General features: G+C 34.3%; 2 protein-coding genes across 3 annotated transcripts in view; one reads left to right on the forward strand and one right to left on the reverse strand.

The window, feature by feature from the left end:
• Positions 1 to 751: 751 nt before the first annotated feature.
• On the reverse strand, positions 752 to 6,139 carry LOC148274776 (uncharacterized). 2 transcript variants are annotated; one of them, XM_088236625.1, is made up of 4 exons: positions 5,873 to 6,139; positions 5,295 to 5,357; positions 4,982 to 5,071; positions 3,816 to 4,012 (listed from the first exon to the last, which is right to left on the reverse strand). In XM_088236625.1, exons 1-4 carry the CDS (start codon positions 6,000 to 6,002, stop codon positions 3,933 to 3,935), a joined length of 363 nt encoding a protein of 120 aa, XP_088092751.1. In that variant the 5' UTR covers positions 6,003 to 6,139; the 3' UTR covers positions 3,816 to 3,932. The 2 variants fall into 2 exon arrangements, 1 of the variants encoding a protein (XP_088092751.1); XR_015824202.1 differs by lacking the exons at positions 3,816 to 4,012; positions 5,873 to 6,139 and adding an exon at positions 752 to 889 and having other exon boundaries at positions 5,295 to 5,433.
• A 402-nt stretch (positions 6,140 to 6,541) lies between these two features.
• Positions 6,542 to 24,453, forward strand: part of LOC148274777 (uncharacterized) — a 78,361-nt gene continuing 60,449 nt past the window's right edge. The window contains exons 1-2 of the mRNA XM_088236612.1: positions 6,542 to 8,728; positions 21,169 to 21,269. Of these exons, the coding sequence (XP_088092738.1) occupies positions 6,793 to 8,728; positions 21,169 to 21,269 (2,037 nt within the window). The 5' untranslated portion in view covers positions 6,542 to 6,792. The remainder of the gene's footprint in view (positions 8,729 to 21,168; positions 21,270 to 24,453) is intronic.

Here is a 24,453-nt window from a genome sequence, read left to right on the forward strand (position 1 = left end):
CCACAGATCACTTTGATTGGATGATGTATTTATCTGTGGATTTCAAGTGCCAAATGAACACTGTAGCCAATGTAAAGAGTTATAAACATGCAATTACGAATAAGTAGGTTCATCATTAGATAACGATAAAAATATATGATTTATCGATTTGCAATGCATCAAAAATTTTAAAAAAAAAAAGCTTTTAATTTATCAGAAATTTATCTAAAATAAAAAATCTTCTCAAAAAAAAGAATGTTTTTGTATAGACAAAAAAATATTTATGCGCATTTTAAAAGAAGAAGATAAACTTTGAACGTTTTGCATACTGTCAATGTCGAAAGCACAGATTACAGATATCTTTAGATAGGAAACTATGGTACTATATCTAAGCACTTTGGGCGTCGATCGCAGCGCTGTTTAGTGTGGCATACAAGAAGCTTTGACGATGGCGCGAAAATTCAAATCACCGCGTTGCATCGTATATTGATATTTATTGTACAATATCAATACAAAATTGCTTAATTAAATACAAGTATTAGCACGCAATTTAATTTTTCTGTCCTGTATTTAAAAAAACAATTTTATATTGATATTGCACATTAAATTTATTATGGAATAGGAATACATAAATAAAAAATTTTAAAAACATTTTTAATAGTTTTATTTTACTGTTAAAATAAATCGCTCAATTCTATTATATACGTCAGAAAGAATCGAGAAAGAAAACTGACACTTGTAAAATAATATTATATACATGTGTGGTTAGTATATTGGATTATCAAAAATAACAATTGAGTATTATTTAAAAATTGTGCAGCATTGTGATCAGCATTGGATCCCTGCTATTCCTGGATGAAAAATATTTTCTTCGTGCAGATTAAGAGCCATGGCATCAACAATCACCATTCTGAAACAAAAGAATATTATTAATGGTGGATAATTTATTTTATTTCACATTGACATTTCTAGGCTGCTGCTTAGGAATAAAACAAGAAGGAAGCACTTATATGCTTATTAAGTAATGAAATGAAGTGCTTATATGGCAGGTAAGAAGAAAAGGGTATGCATGTATCTACTTTATTGTCTGCGCTTCTTATTCTTAAGTCTTTTATTATAAGACTTTCTAGCTTGTAATTTGAGAGGATCAACAATGCAAGACTCTAATTTTTTTCGCCCAGTTAATAGAAAGTTCATTTGTTTACACCAAGAAAAAATACATAATCGTAATACTAAGTTAACAATAAAATCGAAAAGATGGCCTCTATGTGCTGGACAAGATAAACATGCTGGATTTAATTTAGATAGTACTATTTCCTTCAAACTCGACATAACATGAAACTTATGGCAAATAATCGGTAAATTATTTTTGCAGTGATTGACAATGGTATTAAAAACTTTATAGATTTTGATTGTTGGGTGGATTAAAGTATTTGGACCACATGCCCTAGAAGTTATTAAACTATGCCCCGGTAACTGTATTTTAGATTTAAGATCCAGTCTACATTCACAACAAGATCCAAATTTAGATAGAGCCCGTTTTGCCACATAACCAGCTATATATTTACAAACCGCAACATATTGACTACTTTTCTGTCTTGAAGAACTTGTTGGTAAGGAGTGACTTCGATGTCCGATGTTAAAAAAAGTTTTAATGAATCTAAAATTTCACCGTCATCATTTTCACAATTTGCTCCAATGGAGCGAGTATGAGATAAGTTTGATATGAGAAGCGACTTAAAAGCATCTATAAAATTTGAACTAGAGGGGTTAATGTTACGTGCACCCTGACTTCTTACCATGCCAAAAAAGTTTTCAATGGGGTCTTGGTTAAGGTTACGTGGAAGCACAAAAGTAAATTTATAACATGTAAGTAATTTATTACTCAAATATGATATTGCTTCCAGAGTTGTAATCCAGTTACGCACTGTAGGTGGTATTGATATTTTTTGGTTTTAGGAATCTACAAATTTTACTGATTTTAAGATGGAAATAGCTTCCTGCCAAAATTTCCAGTAGGGAGATGTTAATCTGACTCCACAACGGTATTTACAAATAATACTATCAGCATTGAGAGAACTGCCATTTAAACTGTCGATAAGTTTATTTATAAATAAGACAAGATCAGCAGTCTGCGATGCCCCATCGTCAATATCATCCACAGTATCTGCCAAAGATTTCATGGTAGTTCCTACTGTCCTGCTGAACACCAACCTTGACCTTCATTTTTCTAAGTTTATCAGGGAAAATATGACAATCTGTTAATTTGTGCATTTGGAAAAAGTCTTCCCCTCTTGCTTGATCGTATGTGTATGATTGTACAATATGGGACCACTTTGCTATTTTTGATACAGAATTTTGAATAAAATGTACATCTTTTACTAGCATATTATTTCTAAATCCCTTCAAAAGATGTGGCACATCAAACATTTGTACGATTTCATGGCCTTCAATTTCAAACCCGTGAACTTTATATTCAGTACCACCCCGAAGGTACAATTCACGGGTTTCCTGTTTCAGGATATTTATTTTATTTACAGCAGAGTTGTGCAGTGACATATACATAAGCCAACAGAGTTTGTATTCCACCCTCTGTGGAAAACGTAGCCAGTGTAGTTCCCGAAGTAGTGGAGTGATATGACTGAACTTAGAGATTCCGAAAATAAGTCTCGCTGCGGTATTCAATACAGATTGTAGGCGAGTCATTTTGTTCATTGGTAGACCTGCATAGATACCATTACAATAATCGCCTCTAGACACTACAAACGCATTTTTTAATTGACGGGCGGCATCAAACCTTTATTGATGTCGGTGAGTTTCATCTAGATAAATTATTTCACCTCCTAGGTAATGCCTAAAAACACTTTAATTTTTTTATGCAAGTTTTTTAATCAACAATATTTTAAGAGTATGTCTAAATGTTTGTAGGGAGTTATTTAGATTGAAACTTAAAGATAACTGGTAAATGTACTAAGAAGTTATGTTATTTCTTGGTAGTTGTAATAATATAATAAAAAATAAAAAAAGTTTTTGTGCAACTGTCTCACAAATTGATATTTCTTCCAAGAAAAATATTCCGTTTCACTAATAGCTAGTTCACGCATAATGGATTGAGCGAGATGGACAACAGTTGCCGAAATTACAAACAGCTGTGGTAAATTACATATTTTTTACATTTATATATGTATATATTTAATCTTACTTTGTTACTCTAACAAACAATTTAACTCTGCAAAGCGTCCTTTTTATTGTGAATAAATTTACAAAATATATCATTCAAAATGATAACGGATAGTGAAAGTGATATAGAAATAATAGTACCTCACCGAGAAACTTGGAGACTTAGCAGCTCAACCTATTCCGAAAGTGAATTAGACAATAACGATCAACTTCTAAGTGATGTGATGATAGTTTATATGACTCTTAAGGAAGAAATCGAAGAAACTTTTTCTGAAGTATTCTTGGATCAATATCGAGCTGATATACCTCATTTACCACAATTACGTTTTGTTTGTAGAATAGTTTGTAGAATAGAGTTTGTATAATAATAATTACGTTTTTTTTGTAGAGTAATAATTAATACCTAATGAACAGCTAAAACATTTTAATTTCCCATTACTGTGGGTACCCATTATAATAAATTAACAAATTATTTTTTTAATATTCAAACATCCTAATTGACAAACATCAGGTTCCATGGTAAATTATTTTTATGTTTTATGGCTCTTTACTTATTTGTTTATATTCTTAATTAAGGGGTTTTCCGGTGATATTGGGACCTCACTAGATAGGAGTTATTATATTAAAGTTAAAATATTCAATTAGTTATTCAACGAAGTACATCAATATTTTCGTAATCACTGGGTCGGGTATAATAGCGGGGAAAGCACAGAATACAATTATTTTCCTCAAATATCATATAAGTGATTGAAAAATCTAAATATTAACATTGACTACTGGACTACATTACTCTGCTGGAGTGCACTCAGACCAGAAATACGCAGTGGGCCTGATATGTCATCAGCGTTGATATCTAAAAACATTATTAATTAGTAATATGTGACAATGTGTCAATGAGTCGGACAAGTAACTGTATGTATACATTTTAAGTTCTTCGAAAATACAAACAGCTTTAATATGCCGATTTGCTGGAGAAAATTATGGGTCAGAAATTTGTTTCAACTGAGAGGGTCACTTTCATGGTCATGTCATACGATATAAATGTGCTATAAACTTTTTAATAATTAAAAAAGGAATGGCCCACGCTCAGACGCTGTAGTCTTTGTCGATCACAAAAACGGCATTTGTAAATTTGCAGAAAACACCCACAAAACTAGAAAAATCTTATGGTACTATAAAAATCATTTAAACTTGTCAAATACATAATAAGATTCTTGTTTGTAATATTTAAAAAAACTTATGTATTCATTGTTATCATTTGTTAGTCAAAAACATTCCAACTGTTGTGTAGATTTTATAATTCACCCTTTTCACAAAATGGCTATTATCTCAGTTTCACTTTTCTATGGCTGGCTGCTTTCTGTATAACTACGTTCAAATATCATCACTTTTGACTTAGTTTGGTTCATCGCCAATTGGCTCTCCAGGCATACATCATACATTCTAGAGACTATTTGTTGCAAATCCTCGTTGCTGCTTGCTAACAGAACTGCATCATCAACATACAACAAGCAGCTGACTGAAAAATTATCAGTTTTTGCTCCAATACCCATACATTCTATCTCTTTCATACAGTTGTCCATGTATAGATTAAACAACCATAGTGACATTACACATCCCTGTTTCATGCCTTTTGAGATCGCAAACCAAGATGTAAATCTCCCATTAACTCTTACACACGCTGAACTCTCCTGAATTTATATGTATTTTTTCTTATTTTTTTCTTTTTAACAAAGAAACAAAGATGTTTCTCTTTCTCTTATATATAAATATGTATGTCTGTAAATTTTTATTACAAAAATAAAAAAATATTACTACAAACCAGAAATAGGTTGGATGAAAGTCGTACCACTGCAACTGGCAACGCCTTCCGGGAGTGCACAGGGGAGTTCTTCAGTAACAGCTACGCCGACTGTAATTCACAATAAAAATAAAATGAACATCATACCAGATAACATAATGCAAGAATTTCAGGAAAAACCTTGAAAGATCGAGTAAGGCTTGAACGAATAGAAAAGAATAAGCTGAGATGGTTAGGACGTGTAGAAAGCATTAACGATAATATAATAACTGAGATAGAACATAAGTCTGAAAGAAGGGGTGTAAGGAAATGTGAAAATTATAGAAATACATACCCGAACTCTGTTCACCAAGTAAATAATGAAAACTATTTTCTTTGGATGGTGACTTGTTAAACCCTGTAAAAAAAATACAAATTACCAACACCACATTGCAAAAGCACATCCTTACAATTGTATACACACCATGCCACCCTAGTAATTGTTTGTAAATAATGACCAAATAAAAATGTCGGAAGTTGCAGGAAAAGGCACTACGCCAACTTTGTACATACATTATAACCCGATTAATCAACTGTAAAAACAATATAAACTCCGATTGAGACAAAAAATATGGAACGATATAGCAAAACTGTAAGACAAATCACAAACACCACATTCCAAAAGCAGACTTGCAATTGTATAGACACAAGACAGATAAATAAGGTGCAATTACAGTGGAAAGCTAACCTAAGTCGTACATATATTTTTCTTGCAGAAATACTAATAACTTTAATTGTAAAATGGGTCCAGATTAATAAAAGTATGCTTTCCCTATGAGTTATAAATTTGCAGGGCAGGCAAACGGGACGAATAAACGTGCAACATGAGACAAATTCTTGAAATAATTATGTATGAAATATCATGTAATTTACCTGGCAATCCAATGGTAGGCACAGAGCACAGTAAAAGCTGGATGTCATTGTATTGGCTAAAGTTGAATGCGTTGAAGTGTTTAATGCATACAAAACAACGTCGATTAATCTTGTCATCGGATAAATTCATAAATTTGGGACTTTGAACACGATTGATCCGTTCTTTAAATAAATGTGGATATCGTTTCGGAAAACGATGTAGTTTTTTCGTAGAATTACGATTCGGTACGCAACAACTCGGTATTTCGAAGAAAAAGTGCAAAAACACAGAGAGCAGTGTGACAGCGATTTCGAATGGAAACTGATGGAAACGGATAAATTGGCGGTTCGTCTAGAAGGACGCCGGCCGGCACGGCGTGGCTGGGCACACGCCGCCGACAGTTGCGCCACAAACTGTATTGATTTACTAGCAAGTGGCTTGTGCGACATCGGAAGAATGACTAGAAAGTCTTGTATTGGCTGAAAACTGCCTGATGGAAACGGATAAATTGGCGGTTCGTCTAGAAGGACGCCGGCCGGCACGGCGTGGCTGGGCACACGCCGCCGACAGTTGCGCCACAAACTGTATTGATTTACTAGCAAGTGGCTTGTGCGACATCGGAAGAATGACTAGAAAGTCTTGTATTGGCTGAAAACTGCCTGGTCGAAAGTGAAAACTTGAAAACTGTCATACTGTCATTGGTCTCGGAACTCGAAACAATAGTGTCGCGAATGTTAAATTTTTCTCGGTCCTTATTCTATTTTTCGCGTATCTTCCTCGTCGCGTGAACTGTCGCCGCGTGACTTTGTGCAATATTTAGTTTAAAGTTTATTTCTGTAAATCGAAGGAATGATCGCGGACATTGCGATGAATAATATGTGGAAATGATGTCACCTTGTGCGTGTAGTGGGATGTGTCAGGTGTCCTGAGATTCGAAGCCATGAACGTCAGGTGCTTCCGGGACGATGCGGACCCGCCGAGGGCTCGCCCCGCCGAGGCGGACGCGGAGAAAACGGAAAGTAAGGCGGAGGAAAACAAAACTGGCGAGGGCGTGAATCTGCCCGCGGAGTCGCCGAAGCCTCAGCCGATGGCGTTCTCCATCGACTTCAACGAGGGGAAATCGGTCGACATGTCGAAGTACGAGAGCTTCATGAAGAGATCGCAGGCGCGGCACCAGAGAGTGCAGTCGATGTCGGCCAGTCTGCAGAGGCCCTCGCCGGGAAACCCTCAACAGAGGCCGCCGATGAGCGCCAAGCTACCCAGAAAAGCGCACGGGTACCACTCCGAAGGCTACTTCTCCTCCGATCAAGAAGACACCATCACGGGCGCCTCGAAAAGCAAAAACAACAACTTTTCACCTGTCGCGAACGAACGGGATTCCTTCCGGAATAAACATTTGAAATTAGAACACAGTTCAAATAATTCGCCGACCGCCGAAAAAAGAAATCCTTTCGAACGGTCGCCCGACTTCTTCAATAGCTCTCTAAGCAGAAAGACTAAAAGTCCGATGGTCGACTCGATTATGTCGAGAAGCGACATTCTACCGTCCAGACAGGGGCTCAATCTCCCCTTAAAGCATCCACACACTGCGCTTAATCGCACATGCTCAGAAATAAATCATTACGCTAATTCTCCATCCAGTTACGCGTTGAGGAGTCCGTACATTATAGAACAGAGTCCTAACGACGCTCCGATGTTGGCAGATATTTCGAGTCCCGAACTAGACCTCCTCACGCCTGATACCGCCCAGTTGACCCCCGCGACTCCCTTGAGAAATTCTCTGAGGAGAAATTCGTCGGGACATTTAAGAAGCGGAAGTCCGAGTAATGGAAACACCAAAACTAGTCAGAGTCCGGTTAATCTGGAACAAATGACCCGATCTCCGAGTGTTACTAGAAACATCGCCGTTAAAACTGTCCAGATGCTTAACAGCGAAAACGACGGTAATGTTTCTCCCTCCTCCACTATCAGCGAAGCCGGAACGTACACGATCGAAGTTGACAATTACACGGAAGAGCAAAAGGCTAAAATGAACATCGACGAAGTCTTCGGCGCCGACGAATTCGAAGAACCGATAATGGAAGCGTTGGGAAAGTTAAACAACCCAGAAAAAGTATTCGAGACCACGCGAGATTATGTCATAACGAAAGAACCACGATTCGCGAGCGGAATCCGCGAAGAGTTACTCCTGGCTAAGAACATTCCGGATCCAATACGCAAAGTATCCACGGATAAAAATGTTTTAGAAATTTCGTGCTGTTACGAGTCGCCGACAGAATCGCACGAACCGCCGCAAATAAAGCAGCCGAAAACAGCCAAAAGTTACTTAGATAAAATCAAATCTCGCGTTAAAAACATCAGCGAAAAAACGTTTCAAAAATCACCTAAAGCGCACGATTCGTCGGCGGACGTCGGTAGCTTCACATCGGTTACAGCGTCCGGAATCCTCAGCTCGAACCAAAAGTCTTCGAAACCATACGATAACAAAGAAAAACTACACAGGAAAAATAGTCTTACGAAGTCCCAAATCGACGCCACCGAATACATCCATCACATACCGAGAGACAATCTCACCCTACAGACTGTTTCCAAGGATTCGTTTGTCCCTAAAAGCTCGATAGGGACGTCGATTATCTCAAACACGGTTTTGACAAATACTCCGCAGATGGACAACAGCTCTAACAGGACCCAAGAACAGATTTTAGTCGGAAAACTTTCACATATCAGTTTGAATCGGTGCCAAGGAGACAAGAGTTGGATCCAGGAGTGGGCTGATAGTGTCAAGAAGCATAATAAAGAAATCATGACACCCAAACCAGATCTGGCACTTTCTGGATTACCCCCTGTTAGTCCGAGACATTCAGCTGTAATTAAAGGTAACATTCTTGAAAATATATACTCACTAGATTTTCTTAAACCGTGCTTCCTTTGCACATGACATGTTGAATACTAAATATTTTTGTATCACAAAGGAATTCGCTAATATCTGAAAGGGTAAGGCACTTTAAACGTGATAAATAAACAAAACTAGCAAATAAACCATCACGCCGTTTCCCCGTAAGGATAGGCAGAGAGGATAGAACGCCACAGCACTATCTTTACATACAGATCTCGCTTCCTCTTCATTCATACATCTGGTTATGCCGGTTGGTAGAACAATCTTGCTACTTAATCGCATCGCCTCGGATGTCAACATATTTCATGACAGTGGGCCTTGCCTTAGGAAAGCACTTTATAACTTTTGATTTTTCTTTTTACATTTTCTTATATTATTTTAATAACATAAATATCTACTGTTATTTGTTATCTACTGTTATTTGTTATCTATTATTGTATTTAGAATGAATTGGGTTTTCTTTCTGTTATGTTCTAAATGTCTGAATAAAATAAATGAAAATGAATCTTCTCATGCACGCGCGCTGATTATTCGGACTTTTAACATGTCCATCTTCGAGTATTTATTGGATTTGGTCATGCCATGTCTTTCTCAGTCTTCCTCTATTTCTGCATCCATCAACAATTGCATCAGAATTATTCTTAGCCGTTCTTTCGCTCTACATGTCCAAACCAACACCAGCTCCTTTCTTGATTTTGTCTATAATGCTTATCTCAGCCTTACATAATGTACGGATCTCAACATTTGTGCATCTATCTTACATAGTTTTACCACACATTCTCGTGAGAGATCGCATTTCGACAGCAATTAGCCTACTTTCATCCCTATTTTCCCAAGTCCATACTTCGCTTCCATAAATCAGGGTCGGGACCGGGACTCCATTGTGAACTGCTTATTTTGCCTCTTGCGACAAACATTTATTTGCCAAGGTTGATTTCAGTGCGCGTTTCACTCTGTTCCCGGCACTCGCCCTCCTTTCAATATCTTTCTCAGTCATTCCACCCCTAGTAAACATAGTTCCCAGATACACAAATTCCTTTACTTATTTTAGTATAACCCCATTCACAGCGATTTCACATTTAGTCATACTTTCATTTCTTTCAAAAACCATCACATTTGATTTATTCAACAGCAAATCGCTTCCCTTGCAAAACATCATAAATATAGATAAATTATCAAATTAGTATTTGAAGAACTATAGTCCTTAAAATATAGCTTAATAGGATGACGGCTGTCAAACTCATTTAATTAGTGATGGGAAATTACTGATCTCTGATCAAATCGATTTTATCAGTTATTTCATGCAATCATGAAACTCTGTTTCCGAAAATTGATAAAAAAAACCCAAAAACAAGCCTATTATAGTGTGTTGGATACAATTATTTACCAAAAATAAGACATTTATACTTTTTCGTGAACATTATAAAACAATTTTTTTTTTATTCGATCAATTTGTCTCATCTAACGTTTTTGCAAAATGATGTAACCTTGTAAAAACGTCATTAATAATTAGGTTTATTTTAGTTTTTAAAGCTGATTTTATATATTTATGTTAATTTATATGTCAAGTATTGTATTAAAAAAATAAATTAACTTACCAAATACAAATGATTTTTCGTGTGTCAATATAAATCACTCCTTAGATGTTACTACAAAGTTATGTCGTCACTTTTTCTGACAATTGTCATTCTAATCATCTTACATTTTAAGCACTATAACTTTGTGATTTTCAATGTTAAAATATAAATAAATATCAACTTTCTATTAAAACAAGAGAAATAATAACTGAATTCGCTAATTATCTTATTAAAAATAATCACACCTTGGATAATAATAATGGATTACTACTACTACTACTACCATCACGCCATTTTACCGTAGGGGTAGGCAGAGAGAATGGACCGCAACACACGTCTATCCTGGCATATATTCCTAGCTTCTTCCTCATTCATACATCTTGTCATACATGCCCTTCGGTCCTGTCTACTTTTGACATGACCAGACTTAAGATTTTGGCGTATCTGATCATACCACGTCTTCCTTGGTCATCCCCGTCTCACGTTACCGTTAACTTTCGTATACTTGTTTTACCATTCTTTCATCATCCGTTCGTTCTACATGACCAAACCATCTCAGAGACCCTTTCTTAATCTTATAAATTATACATGACTCAGATTTACACTCGCCTGATTTTATCATTCGCAACCCTGTCATACATTGATTTCCCACACATATTTTTAATTTTAATTTAAGAAATAATTTAAAATTAGCTTATTACTCAATTGTACAATCTTTATTGCAATATGGTTTTGTTGGATGGGGTGGTGCATATGCCATGCTCTGTTTTTATTTATGATTTTTCAGTTTTTTTTCAATTAAAAAAAAAAGAAGAAATATCAATGTTCTTACAATTAACCCAAATATTTTAATTTTTGTGGTCATTTTTAACGAGTTGTAAATGACTCAAACAAACCATCACGCTGTTTCTCCGTAGGGATAGGCAGAAAGGATAGAATGCCATATCACTCTATATTTGCATACAGCCCTCGCTTCATCTACATTCATATATCTTATGCACGCACGCCGATTATTCCTACTCTTGACATGTCCATCTTCAAGTATTTACCGGAATTGATCGTGCCATGTCTTTCTCGGTCTCTCTCGTTCTCTGCATCCATCAACATTCGCATCCTAGATCCTTTTAGCCGTTCTTTCGCTGTCCATTCGCTCTGCATGTCCAAACCAACGCAGCTCCCCTTTGTCGATTCTGTTGATAATGCATGTTTCAGACTTACACACTTAACGGATCTCGACATTTGTGCACCTATCATACATCGTTTTACCACACATTCGCCTGTGGGATGGCATCTCGACAGCATTTAACGTACTTTCATCATCATTTTTCCAATTCCATACTTCGCTCCCATACTTTAGAGTTGGCAATAGAACTGCATTGTGAACTGCTAGTTCAGCCTCCTGCGATAAACGTTCGTTTGCCAATCGAATATATATATGTGTATGTGTGTATGTATATGTATCAAAATGTGTATACGAATAAGTTTATATTTTATTTGTCTGTACTCTCTATTAATTTGTTAACTATTATCATTTATTAGAATGTAATTGCCTAGCTTAGAACGGGGTATGTACCCTTGTTATCTGGGCAAAGTGAACGTTAAATTGTATTTAAAAAAAGAAAAAAAAAGGGGAAAGATGGAATATTTATAGAGAATGGCTTTAATTAACCATAATTTAATTCAAAGGTGATAATATTTCAAATCTAACTGCTGAAAACATGAAAAAACCATTGGGTATCGCTAACGGTTTGAGCGAAACTTGCACCCGCGCCAACTTCCCGAGAGCAACTAAGTAGCTATATAGTATTGGACTACGTGACTGACTGTGAGTGTACTTTTAATGATATTTGTTATTTATCCCCGATTTACGATAAAATACTTTTTTGTGCCTAATAAGTACTTATTATTTAATAACAAATTATTTCAGTCGATACGTAAATGTGTAATGGAGGAATACTGAAAATCTAAACCCAATATGTATTATATTTCAAATAATTCTCATTTATATTTTAAATAGGCTTCCGTGATAAAAAGTGCCCACTTCAAAGCGATTACAAACTCCAATAGATCCCAATTTAAGAAAAAATGCTAGCTTGAACATGATTTTTAAGTGACTTTTGACAATTACCAAGACGGTATGCTTAACGATCGTCTGTATTTATCTACTGAGCGATGACAAGGCTGCTCTCGATACGTACACTCAGAAAGATAGTAAAACAGATGGAAACAATAAAATAGCTAAATTTATTTTTTACAGAGGTAAAATTTTACGGCTAGATACTCGTGTATGTTAATGAAGCAGCATCTAGCCAGTCTAGCTACTGCATCTAGCCGCTCGTTTTCACAACTGACAGTTATGTCGGATTTTAATTCGATTTCAAAATTAACTTATTTCTCTCTCATATTTTTAATAGGCTTTTAAGAAAAAAAAATCCTACCTCAGAACGATTAAAAATTTAAATAAATCGTAATAAAAGGAAAAATTTCTCCGTCGAACAAAATTTTTTGTCGCTTTAAACGCGTACATAAACGGTATCGACGGCTTCTAGACCCGTCGACACAAACCGATGTACTTACATCAAGACTTGATAGTGGGACGATCGGTAGTGTATCTTCGTAATCGGTCGGGAGAATTTATTTTCAACTATGATGTCATAGGCAGTGCACAACGGAGTTGAATTACATTCCCAGGAGTTACAAAAACTCAATTCGGGACATAAATAATATAAGCATTTAGAAAATAACACATATTGAGAACAACAAAGAAACAAAGCAAGTTTAGCACCTTTATAACTAAATATACAACAACAATATATACGCCTAAAACCTTTTCCTGCACAAGCAGAATAAATATATATAAAAAAACGCTTTTAAGAACAAATATAGTAGTGAAATCTACTAAGGGAGATAAGGTCATTAACATCACATGCCATTCAGATGATACTGCCATAGTGATGATGAGAACATATCCATCTCAGTTAGTAAACATCTGGATGCCTAAGAAATGTCGTATAGTACAATGAACACATGATTATTGGAAACATAATTCGGATATACAAAACGTGTGTCAGACCAAATCATGGTGTATACAACAGAGGCGAGGATAGATAGAGAGAAAATAAAAAATACGAAAAACTAAATAGAAAAACCAAATAACTGCTCAGAACGTCAGAGATGAAAGTACTAAAGGCAATCGCGGGGAAACCCAAAAGAGGCAGAATCTAGAGTCAAGAAGTTAGACGGATTTGCGATACCCATTGCATAGTCAATAGATTATGGAGAGATTACGTCCGTAATTCCATTAATCGAAAGCTCTAAAATCCTTTTTACCATTGCTCACGAAATCCCGGCCGTCTGCCCAGAAGACCACCAAGGGGAGGGAAGAACAGCTGAAACTCAAAGTCTCAGGAGTTAGCTTTTAGCTGATAGCAAATTAATCGATCTTAACCGAGAAGAAGAAGAAGAATAAGCTTTCAGAAATAATTTTCACTCAGATTTTCCAAGAAAAGGTTTAGGTAGAAGGCCTGAAGAGCCACGCTTTGCAATTTACGCATTTCATTTTCTTTAATTTTGGTCGGTAGTTTATACAGCGTTCGAGAGATATTCTCAAGGACTTTTTACCTAATTTGTTATGAAGAAAGATTTGTTGTATGTGGTGCACGCTTTGCGCTATGAATGTATACAAATTTTGGACAAAAAATTGTAATATTTTCATAATACACTTGTATTGTCCTCATTAAAACATCTGTGTAATGTGTAATGTCCAATGCCTAGCGCCAGGCGCATGGTTATACTGGCTCAAGTAGAGCACTGGGTGATTTATTATTTTTATTCGAAAAAAATTCTCGCGAACGAATTATCATGTAAATTCTCCAATACTAATGAACAACAACTAAATTAACTTGCGAGTTCCGGGCCTGGTTACCCGATTCCATAAACTATTCCATATAACTAAATGTTGTAAAATATTTGTATATAACCACTTACCGACTGTTCTATGTCTACCGGTTTCGAGACGTACCCGTTTCTTCGTCAGGACACCAATTAAACCAACATGCAAAACCCATCGTGTTAAAGAACATATGAGCTGTCTTCACAATAATAGTTTCTCTGAATTCGCAAATCACCTAATCAATTTAAATCATGACGTTAATAAAAATACTGGAGTTAAAATCTTACATATAAATAATAAAGGGTTAAAAGTAAATAATATGGAAATATTTCACATTAGGAAAGCTTTAAAAAATAATATTCCTTCAATAATCAAACGAACTTCCAATATAGTCCTTAATACGATGTTCCATGTAATGGTCACCCTATAAAACCTATTAACCTTATCCCCTCCCTCCACCCCCTTTACTTTTTTTTATTAATTCTCAAGCAAGAGAATATGCATGTGCTTATTAAAATGCATGTCGTGTTGGTTTTATATTATTGTGCAACAACCATGGTGAAGGTGTATAGTGGGTTTTGCATGTTGGTTTAATTGGTGTCCTGGCGAAGAGACGGGCACGTCTCGAAACCGGTAGACATAGAAAAGTCGGTAAGTGGTTAGATACAAATATTTAATAACATTTAGTAAAATGTTTGACCACCAAGTGAATGCTTTAAATATTAATAATATTCTATATAAATATAAATTTATCTACAACAAACTACAGTGCACACTCGCCAATAAGGAGAATTCATGCGTTTGCAAACGAATACACAAATGATATATTTAATGTAACGCTTTTGAATTTTAAAATGCAGTGTATAAATTTACTATCTACAAATTTATTTATTTATTTATTTATTTATTTATTTATTAACGGACACTGTCCATGTATACAATTTATAAGGTTTAAATATTACAATAAAAGAATAGTTTAAAACATTTAAAGAAAAAAGAAAGAAGCATTGACAAACATAAGGGACATCGAGACAAGATCTGGACTATTTATGTAGTGCTCGTTTAAATCGTTGTAAACTTAAACCAAAAAAGTCCAGATCCTGTCTTGAGTTAACAATACGACAAAGGCGGGTCATTGGAGAATTTAGGCCATAGTTTGTTCTATGCTGATCGATGAACAGTACTTCATTGTTTCTCAATCTACGAGTCGGGATATTGAATTTTACTTGTCCCAGTAATGATGGAACATCGATTATACCATTTAGTATGCCGAACATATATATGGAGTCAATATTAGTTCTACAAATTGAAATACCTAAATAATAATATGTTGATTTCACTTGTGTACCGTTTTGTGACTTATATCTGTATTCTAAATTAGATTTTTTCTAATTTTAAAATTCTCTTAATATAACTGATACGAAAAAATGCACTTCTGTTCTCTCCACTCCAATATATGTATGTAATATTCAGTTTTTACACCATAATATTTCATAATCCTTGGACTGGTACCTGAAGCGTAAGACTGATCATATTACCTTCATGTAACAAAAAAATACCAAGATTCGCTGCGATTGGTGTACCAATGCACTGCCCTATGCGCCATTAGGTGCGGAAAGGAAATGATGAAATAATAAGTAAATACTTAGACATCATCGGTCGGGTGACAAGTTTTGTTCAGTAGGTGTTTTTAACGGGCGTAGTTTAAGTACGGTGGTCTCTCGGTAATCCGGCAGATATCGGACCAGAGCACTTCTGGATTACTGAAAACGCCGGATTACTGGAAATCACTAATAGTGACGCATTTAAATGCCAGAAGCTTAATTACATAATAATAATTGTCTTTCATAGTGCTCATTGTAATTGCCCAATATTGGATAAGGCAGATAAGATAAGTATATATATTCCAAGTATACTGAAAAAGATCAGTTTGTATGTTCCCAATAAATATACTAGAGCGAGATCTCATGCACTGTTTTGCACACCCAGCCGTTCAAATTCAAGTCAGAATTCACCCATCAATAGGGCTATTCGATTGCTGAATACGGTTTCTGCGGATAATATGGATCTATTTTTATGAACGTATTTTATTTATTTGTTTAAACGCCTTGTAGGCTTTTACATGTTTTACATATATTTATATATAAAGAACAGACATATATTTTACACAAAAGTAGCAAAAAATTTAAAATGAAGTAATTAAAAAGAAATTACTGATCACTGATCAAATCGATTTTATCAGTTATTTCGTGAAATCATGAAACTCTATTTCCGAAAATTGATATTAAAAACTAAAAAAACAAGCCTATTTTAGTGTGTTTAACATAATTGTTCACCAAAAAATTAGACATTTATACTTTTTTCATGAACAACATCAAACGAATAATTCATTTTTTTTCGATCAATTTACATTGATCAATCCGTCCCATCTCTAACGTTTTTGCAAAATGATGTAATCTTGTAAGAACGTCGTTAATAATTAGGTTTATTTTAGTTTTAAAGCTGATTTTATATATTAATGTTGATTTATGTTTCAAGCATTGTAATAAAAAAAATAATTAACACGCCAGATACAAATGATTTTTCATGTGTCAATATAAATAACTCCTTCGACGTTACTACAAAGTTATGTCGTCACTTTTTCGGACAACTGTCATTCTAATCATGTTACATTTTAAGGACTATAGTGTCGTAAATTTGTTTGTCTTTGCCTAGTGTCGTAAATTTGACTTGCATAACTATTAGTCTGTATCCTAAAAACAGGTAGATAACGTGCGCGAGCCATTATTTAAATTCAATTTTTTTTTCGTGTATTTTAATGGTTTCTTTTCTCTATTTGTTTTATATTATTTTAGAAATCATTTAGCTGATTTTAGCACATAGTGAATTCACACCTGCTGGAGAAATGCGTTTGCTTTTAATGATTATATTTGATTGACAGCTGTTTCGCCGCCTTGGTATGTTTCTAAATATCCATTTCGAACGAACAACCTTTATTGATTTGTTTATTTAGATGAAATATTATTTCAAAGAGTTTTACTTCAAGAAAAACTCTAGGATCAAAGGATACATTTCCCTGGTATAATAATAAACGTACCCCAAACTCTATGAGACCAAGGGCCCTGTTTATTTTTATTTGTACACTTTATTTACATATACAATTTATCAGGGGCGAATCGTCAAAGTAAGCGATTATGCACAGCTTACCATTATATTTGACTTTAAATTATAATAATTTATAGTAACCATGTTTATGGGAAAATATATAAAGTAATTGTTATTTATTATAATTCACCGTTTATATCTTTTTACAAAAAAATATCTATGAAGTGCGCCCAGTCCATTCTCACTGAACGATAAAACTAGCCGATTACCTCAGCTTACTCTTCCATACAAAAAAGTACACTGTACTTTTCGTCTTTAACCCAAGTCGGCTTTTTTAGTACTAAAACAAACTTGCAGATTACAAATATTTTTAGAAGATTCTCTATTTGGAAACTAGTATTTCGAACATTATTTCCGAAGGACTATTTTTCTTTGATGGGATACCGTTGACATATTATGTATCACATAGGACAGGTGGCGTTCGCAGTGGCCGTTTTAGGCATTATTCATTTTTAAATAAATCGGTCAGTGCTCAAGTCTTGACAGTACTGTCAATGACAGATCATAATGAAAGTATCTGCTGAATGTCATTGTGGTATGTGTTAATAAACTTTTGTACATGTTAAGTATTCTATTAAAATAGTTTAGATTAAAGCTACGTATATCGCGTGGTTAGTAATAATTGTTGTTTGAGTGGATTTTCACAGAACCACAGAAAAAGTAGTAATTTATAATTACATTACTCACATGTTATGTACGTACTTATATGTAGTACAAATTAATGAACATTTTTAATAGATTACCCAAAAAATAAATCACGGCTCGCCACTGCAATTTATATATATATAAAGGCGGGCATATTGCCTTTAGGCAATTTCTTCCTACCTACCCAAACCGTTCAGTTTGAGAAAATTATAAATACATGGACATATTGAATCTTGCAATTTTATACAAAAATTAAAAGCAAAGATTAACATAAATAAATATATATAAAAAAAAATAAAATAACACTATACTATGAAGAGAGGAGAGGGGATGGGAAGGAAAGAAGAAGGATAAAGGAACAATTTAAATATTTAGATAGTGACATTTCAACCTTGACTTAAATGTAAATAAAGAAGGGGCGTCTCTAACATTAGTATGTAGATTATTCCACAATCGAGCAGCTACTACTGTGAAAGAGGAGGCAAGAAAATTAGAGCGATGACAGGGTATTAAAAGGGTTCTCTCGTTACTAGAACGAAGAGATAGTCCGTGTTGTGATAGAGGTTGGAAGAGCTTTCTCAGATAAACAGGCGAAGTGGGAAGCGTGAACGGAGATATTCTAAATCAGGTAGAAGAATTTGTGTACCTGGGAAGTATGTTTACTAGGGACGGAAAGGCCGATAAAGATACTGAAAGGAGGGTGAGTGCCGGGAACAGGGTGAACGGTGCACTAAAATCTACTTTGGCAAACAAATGTTTATCGCAGGAGGCTAAACTAGCAGTTCACAACGGAGTTCTAGTTCCAACTCTAGTGTATGGGAGCGAAGTATGGAATTGGAAAAATAATGATGAAAGTACGTTGAATGCTGTCGAAATGCGATCCCTCAGGCGAATGTGTGGTAAAACGATGTATGATAGGTGCACAAATGTCGAGATCCGTGAAGTGTGTAAGGCTGAGACATGCATTATTGAAAGAATTAAGAAAGGGGTGCTGCGTTGGTTTGGACATGTAGAGCGAATGGACAGCGAAAGAACGACTAAAAGGATCTACGATGCAAATGTTGATGGATGCAGAAAACGAGGAAGACCGAGAAAGACATGGCACGATCAAGTCCATCAAATACTTGAAGATGGACATGTCAAAAGTAGGAATAATCGGCGTGCGTGCATAAGAAGATGTATGAATGTAGAGGAAGCGAGGTCTGTATGCCAAGATAGAGTGTTATGGCGTTCTATCCTCTCTGCCTACCCCTACAGGGAAACGGCGTGATGGTTTGTTGTTGTTGTTGTAAAGAAGTGATAGAATGTGAATGTTTCTTCTATGCCTGATACTGAACCAGTGTAGTTGCGTGCGATACTCGGTTATGTGGTCAAATTTAGAATGTAAGTTTACGTATACAATTGTAAAGCGCCCTTGAGGTGATTTTTTACAAAAATGGCGCTAAATAAATCAGCCAAATATTATTATTATTATGTGCTATTTCCTTCTTGTCCAGCTTATCACACTCGGCGATAGCAAGCTGCTCGCTGGCAGTTTATAATTATTTTACTTATGTATAAATTCGTAGATTTCATATAACATCGCCAGGTGCAAAACATATTTAAAATCTAATTAATTGCGTTGTGTCCGCTCTCCGGACTGATATCGCTCCGATCTGGTAATAAAATATATAATATTTTGTCTAATTACTTGCAAGTCACGGCAAATAATTTTACCAATGTCACAATGTTCTTCCGTCCGACTTTCTATTGTATACACCTTCTAACACTGAGCATCAAAAATATTTCAAAAATTATTAAAATGATATGAAATTTGCAGAGGTGAGGTGACTCTCACACGGGCGTATAGTTTGCATACATCGGGTTACTTTTCTGCCCAAATAATATTTTATTCAATTCATTTATTTATTGATTTATTTATGTTTTATTAAGTTAGTTCATAACATCTTAAGAATTAATATAAACTTTTAATAATATTACATTTTTTTAATCAAAAACAAACAAAACAATCAAACCATCACGCCGTTTCCCCGTAAGGGTAGGCAGAGAGCATAGAACGCCACAACACTCTATCTTTGCATACAGATCTCGCTTCCTCTACATTCATACATCTTCTCGTGCACGCGCGCCGATTATTCCGACTTTTGACATGTCCATCTTTAAGTGTTAGTTGGATTTGGTCATGCCATGTCTTGCTCGGTCTTCCTCTATTTCTGCATCCATCAACATTCGCATTGTAAATATTCTTAGCCGTTCTCTCGCTGTCCATTCGTTATACATGTCCAAAAAAAATTTTTAGTCCATTCGATTACTTATTGATTAACTATTTTCCCAATGGCCCATTAATTTTTTGTGACATTGCAAAACGATAATACTCGAGTATAACGCAGATGCAGCATTGTCTCGTCAAATTGTAAATTGAACAAAAATGCAGATATACTTATAAGTCCGCCCATCAAAGTTATTATTCTGAAGTGGTTAACCTTTACCGATTATTTCATTAATTTTACAAAAAGAATACATAATTTTTATTTATATTCTGTTGTTGATAATCATATTTTTAACGCCTTTTGAAAAGTTCTATTTATTCATTATTTTTCTCTTACAAACCATAATAAAAATAATGTGACCTCACTGGGGTTACCCGTGCCGAGGACACTTAACAATATACTTTTTAAAAATATTTTTATATTTGAGAATAAACAAAGAAGACTAACTTAATAAACAGAGATACTGAACAAAATGATAGACTACGTATTTATGTATATCTATTTATATTACAAAATGCACAATGAAAGAACAAAAACCACCATAAGCCATACATTTGTGGAGCAGTTGATTCAATGTTGGTTTGGGCGCATGAGACAATCCATTTTACTTCTACCTAGCTTTATTATCCATTTTTTATAGCCTTTTTGTGAACATTTTCTCGTTACTTGTTGTTTTCAATGATAGTGGAAGTAGTTTGTTTGAGTCTCTTGTTTAGTTTTGTCTGGTAGTTTATTGTATAATTTTAGTCCCTGATTTATTAGTCTCGATTGTCCTTGTCTTGTTTTCGAATTTATCTAGTCAAATCAAATACCAACTTGTTGATGGCGTTTAAGTAAATAAATAAATAAATATGATGTTTTTTATCCTTAGGGATCGGAAGCCCAGTTCGAAGCGTATCCTCGTGCTGCAGCAGTCCATCCAAGATACCAAGTCCTATTGGAACTCTCGTACGGGAGAGACCACCTATTCCGGTAAGTTTTTTTTTTTTATCTATTGGGTGTTAACATACGCTGTGTCAGTTTTTTTTATTATCTATTGAGTGTTAACATACGCTGTGTCAGTTTTTTTTTATTATCTATTGAGTGTTAACATACGCTGTGTTAGTTTTTTTTTATCTATTGGGTGTTAACATACGCTGTGTCAGTTTTTTTTTATCTATTGAGTGTTAACATACGCTGTGTTAGTTTTTTTTTTATCTATTGGGTTTTAACATACGCTGTGTCAGTTTTTTTTTTTATCTATTGGGTGTTAACATACGCTGTGTTAGTTTTTTTTTTCTATTGGGTGTTAACATTCGCTGCGTCCGTTTTTTCTATCTATTGGGTGTTAACATACGCTGCGTCAGTTTTTTCTATCTATTGGGTGTTAACATACGCTGTGTCAGTTTTTTTTATCTATTAAGTGTTAACATACGCTGTGTTAGTTTTTTTTTCTATTGGGTGTTAACATACGCTGCGTCCGTTTTTCTATCTATTGGGTGTTAACATACGCTGTGTCAGTTTTTTTAAATCTATTGGGTGTTAACATACGCTGTGTCAGTTTTTATTCCAAATGAAGATAACGAGAGGAGACGACAAAAAAAAATTAAAACTAATTAGTTATTAATTTGTTTTTTGGTAAATACTAAGCAGAGGCGAATCGTCTAAATAAGCAATTATGCACAGCTTGCTATTAAATTTGACTTTCGACAATGATGTTTTACAATAACTATGTTTATGGGAAAATATTTTTTTTAAATGTTATCTTTATGTATATAATTCTTCTGTACGTGTGATGCCACCGAACTCTTTCTAAACGGCTTAACCGATTTAGGTGCGGTTTCCAGCGAAATGTAGATCTTTGCGCTGCGCATGTTCGTAGAAATTAAAATTTTCAATCGAATCTGTAAAAAAAAGTTAGAAGCATAAATCTTTTTTTCGTCGACTATCTAGGGTTGCATTCGACGAGAATGCATATACAAAAAAAAATATAACGATGTTTTTTTTGTGTTTAATTTTTTTTTTTTAATGTTTACAAACAACATTCGCTTTTCATTGATCCCAATTAGATTCTTTCCTTACATTCCTAATAATTTCTTCCCATTTATTTATTTTTACTGGATTGTTGGTAATACTAAAATTATATCAACTGGCATTAATTACATTTTTTGAAAATCGCATTCATCTATAAAAAGCACTCCTGTTAGTGAAAAGAGCCGAGTTTGTCATTTGTAAAAATAATTGTATATTTGAAAATTAATTATTTTTAGTTTTGGAATTCAATACTTCTTTAACCTAGCGGGACCGACAGGGGGGATTCGAATCCCCCATAGACTGACTTTAATTCGATAACTCGAGTATAATAAAAGCTATTTGCCGTATATTTTTTGTAATCGTGAAATTGAAAAAAAGAAGCATTTTCCTGTTTTTGTTTTTAAATTTTGAAATATGTTTTTTTTTTTAAATATTAAAACAAAAAAGATGTAAATAATACAAGGGTCAATTTCACTTCATGTACGTAAGCATTTTGCAAACTAACAAAAATGAATAAAATACACGAATGAGTAAAATATGTATCGAATGAGTAAAATAATAAAATCTTATAATCGGGTTGTGTTCCTGTGGCTAGTGTCTCGGATTCACGGACCAAAGGTCCGTGGTTCGAATCTCTCTCTACCACAACTTGATTCCATTTTCTAATATTGAGTTATTTACAACTCGTTGAAAATCCCCCTCAAAATTAAATATTTGGGTAAATCATACGAACGCAAATATTTCTTTAAATAATTCAACCAAATATGATTATGTCACAAGTTTTGTAAATGGCAATTTTGCCGTATATGTTCATAAAATAAAATTAATAAATAAAATAAAATTGAATCACTTTTTCAAAATAATATTTGTAGTTTCATCATTCGTTTATAAAGTTTATTCTTCATTATTTAGATCTAGACAGAAGTTATTAAACGCTTCACGTCTAATAGAAAGTGTTTTGTTATTACATTAATTTATGTTAAATTATGTTGATTTGTTGTTGTAAGTTTTAATTTAATTACCAATGAAGAATCGTAATGTTTACATGGAAAAACTATGTAATCTTGTTAAACAAATACATTTTCCATTTCTGTTGGAATATCTGTCAAAATATTGTTATGCACCTAAGTGTAAAATGCTTTAAGGCGGCTCTACACGCCGGGGGCGAACCGATAGAAGCGATTATGCGCAGCTTACCATTATATTTGACTGACCATAATGATGTTTTATTGTAACTTTATTTACAGAAAAACAAATATATAATAAACATTTATTTTATATCATTTCCACCGTTTGTATTTTTATCCTAATATAAATATAAATTTGAATAAAGCGCGCCCAGCGATTGCGGTGAGCGAAGAAACTAGCCGATTATTCCAGCTTATTTTTTCATACAAATAAGTATACTATATTTTGAATGTATTAACCCCAGTGCGGGTTTTTTCTCCTAGATTAAACTTGCAGATTACACAAATTATTTGAAGATTCTTGATTTGGAAAACAGTATTTCAAACATTGTTTCTTAAGGATTATTTTTCTTTGAGATGGTACTTTTGACATAAGACCATAATTACTTTCATGCGTCATATTGCAGGACGTATAGCGCTCCGCGCGGCCTTTTTAGCACTATTAATTACTAGAACAATGCGGCCAGTTGACATTTCAATTGAATACCTAATATCGACTGAATTCATAGTGGTATTTTTTATTTGTTTTTTAAAGAACTATATATTAAAGTAATGGATATATATATAAACATGAACACACTAAAAGCATATTTATTTATACTTTTATATTGTTTGTATTCTTTTTTTATACAGAATAATGTTCCTCCCAATGTCCCGTGCCGAGGTAAACATTTCACTAAATGTGAAACATACCTAAGATTAGCTATTTAACAAATTTAACATAATAATAACAATAATAAAAACGTAATTCATCCAATTTAACTAATTATCATTAACATAATAAACAAAAAACTTAAACAATCATAAAAAACATAACTAATTTATATAGACCTGAAGACCCAATTTCATATACAGTACACAAATTTTACCTATTTGGCTTGATCCACTCATCGATCCGTGCGCAACCCACCTCCACTATCCATTTCTTAATAGCAATTTTATATTGTGAGAACTTA

Source organism: Micrasema longulum, unplaced genomic scaffold, assembly GCF_059751315.1.
Source record: "Micrasema longulum isolate JH-2025_06_02 unplaced genomic scaffold, ASM5975131v1 h1tg001583l, whole genome shotgun sequence".
Classification (NCBI taxonomy): Eukaryota; Metazoa; Arthropoda; class Insecta; order Trichoptera; family Brachycentridae; genus Micrasema; species Micrasema longulum.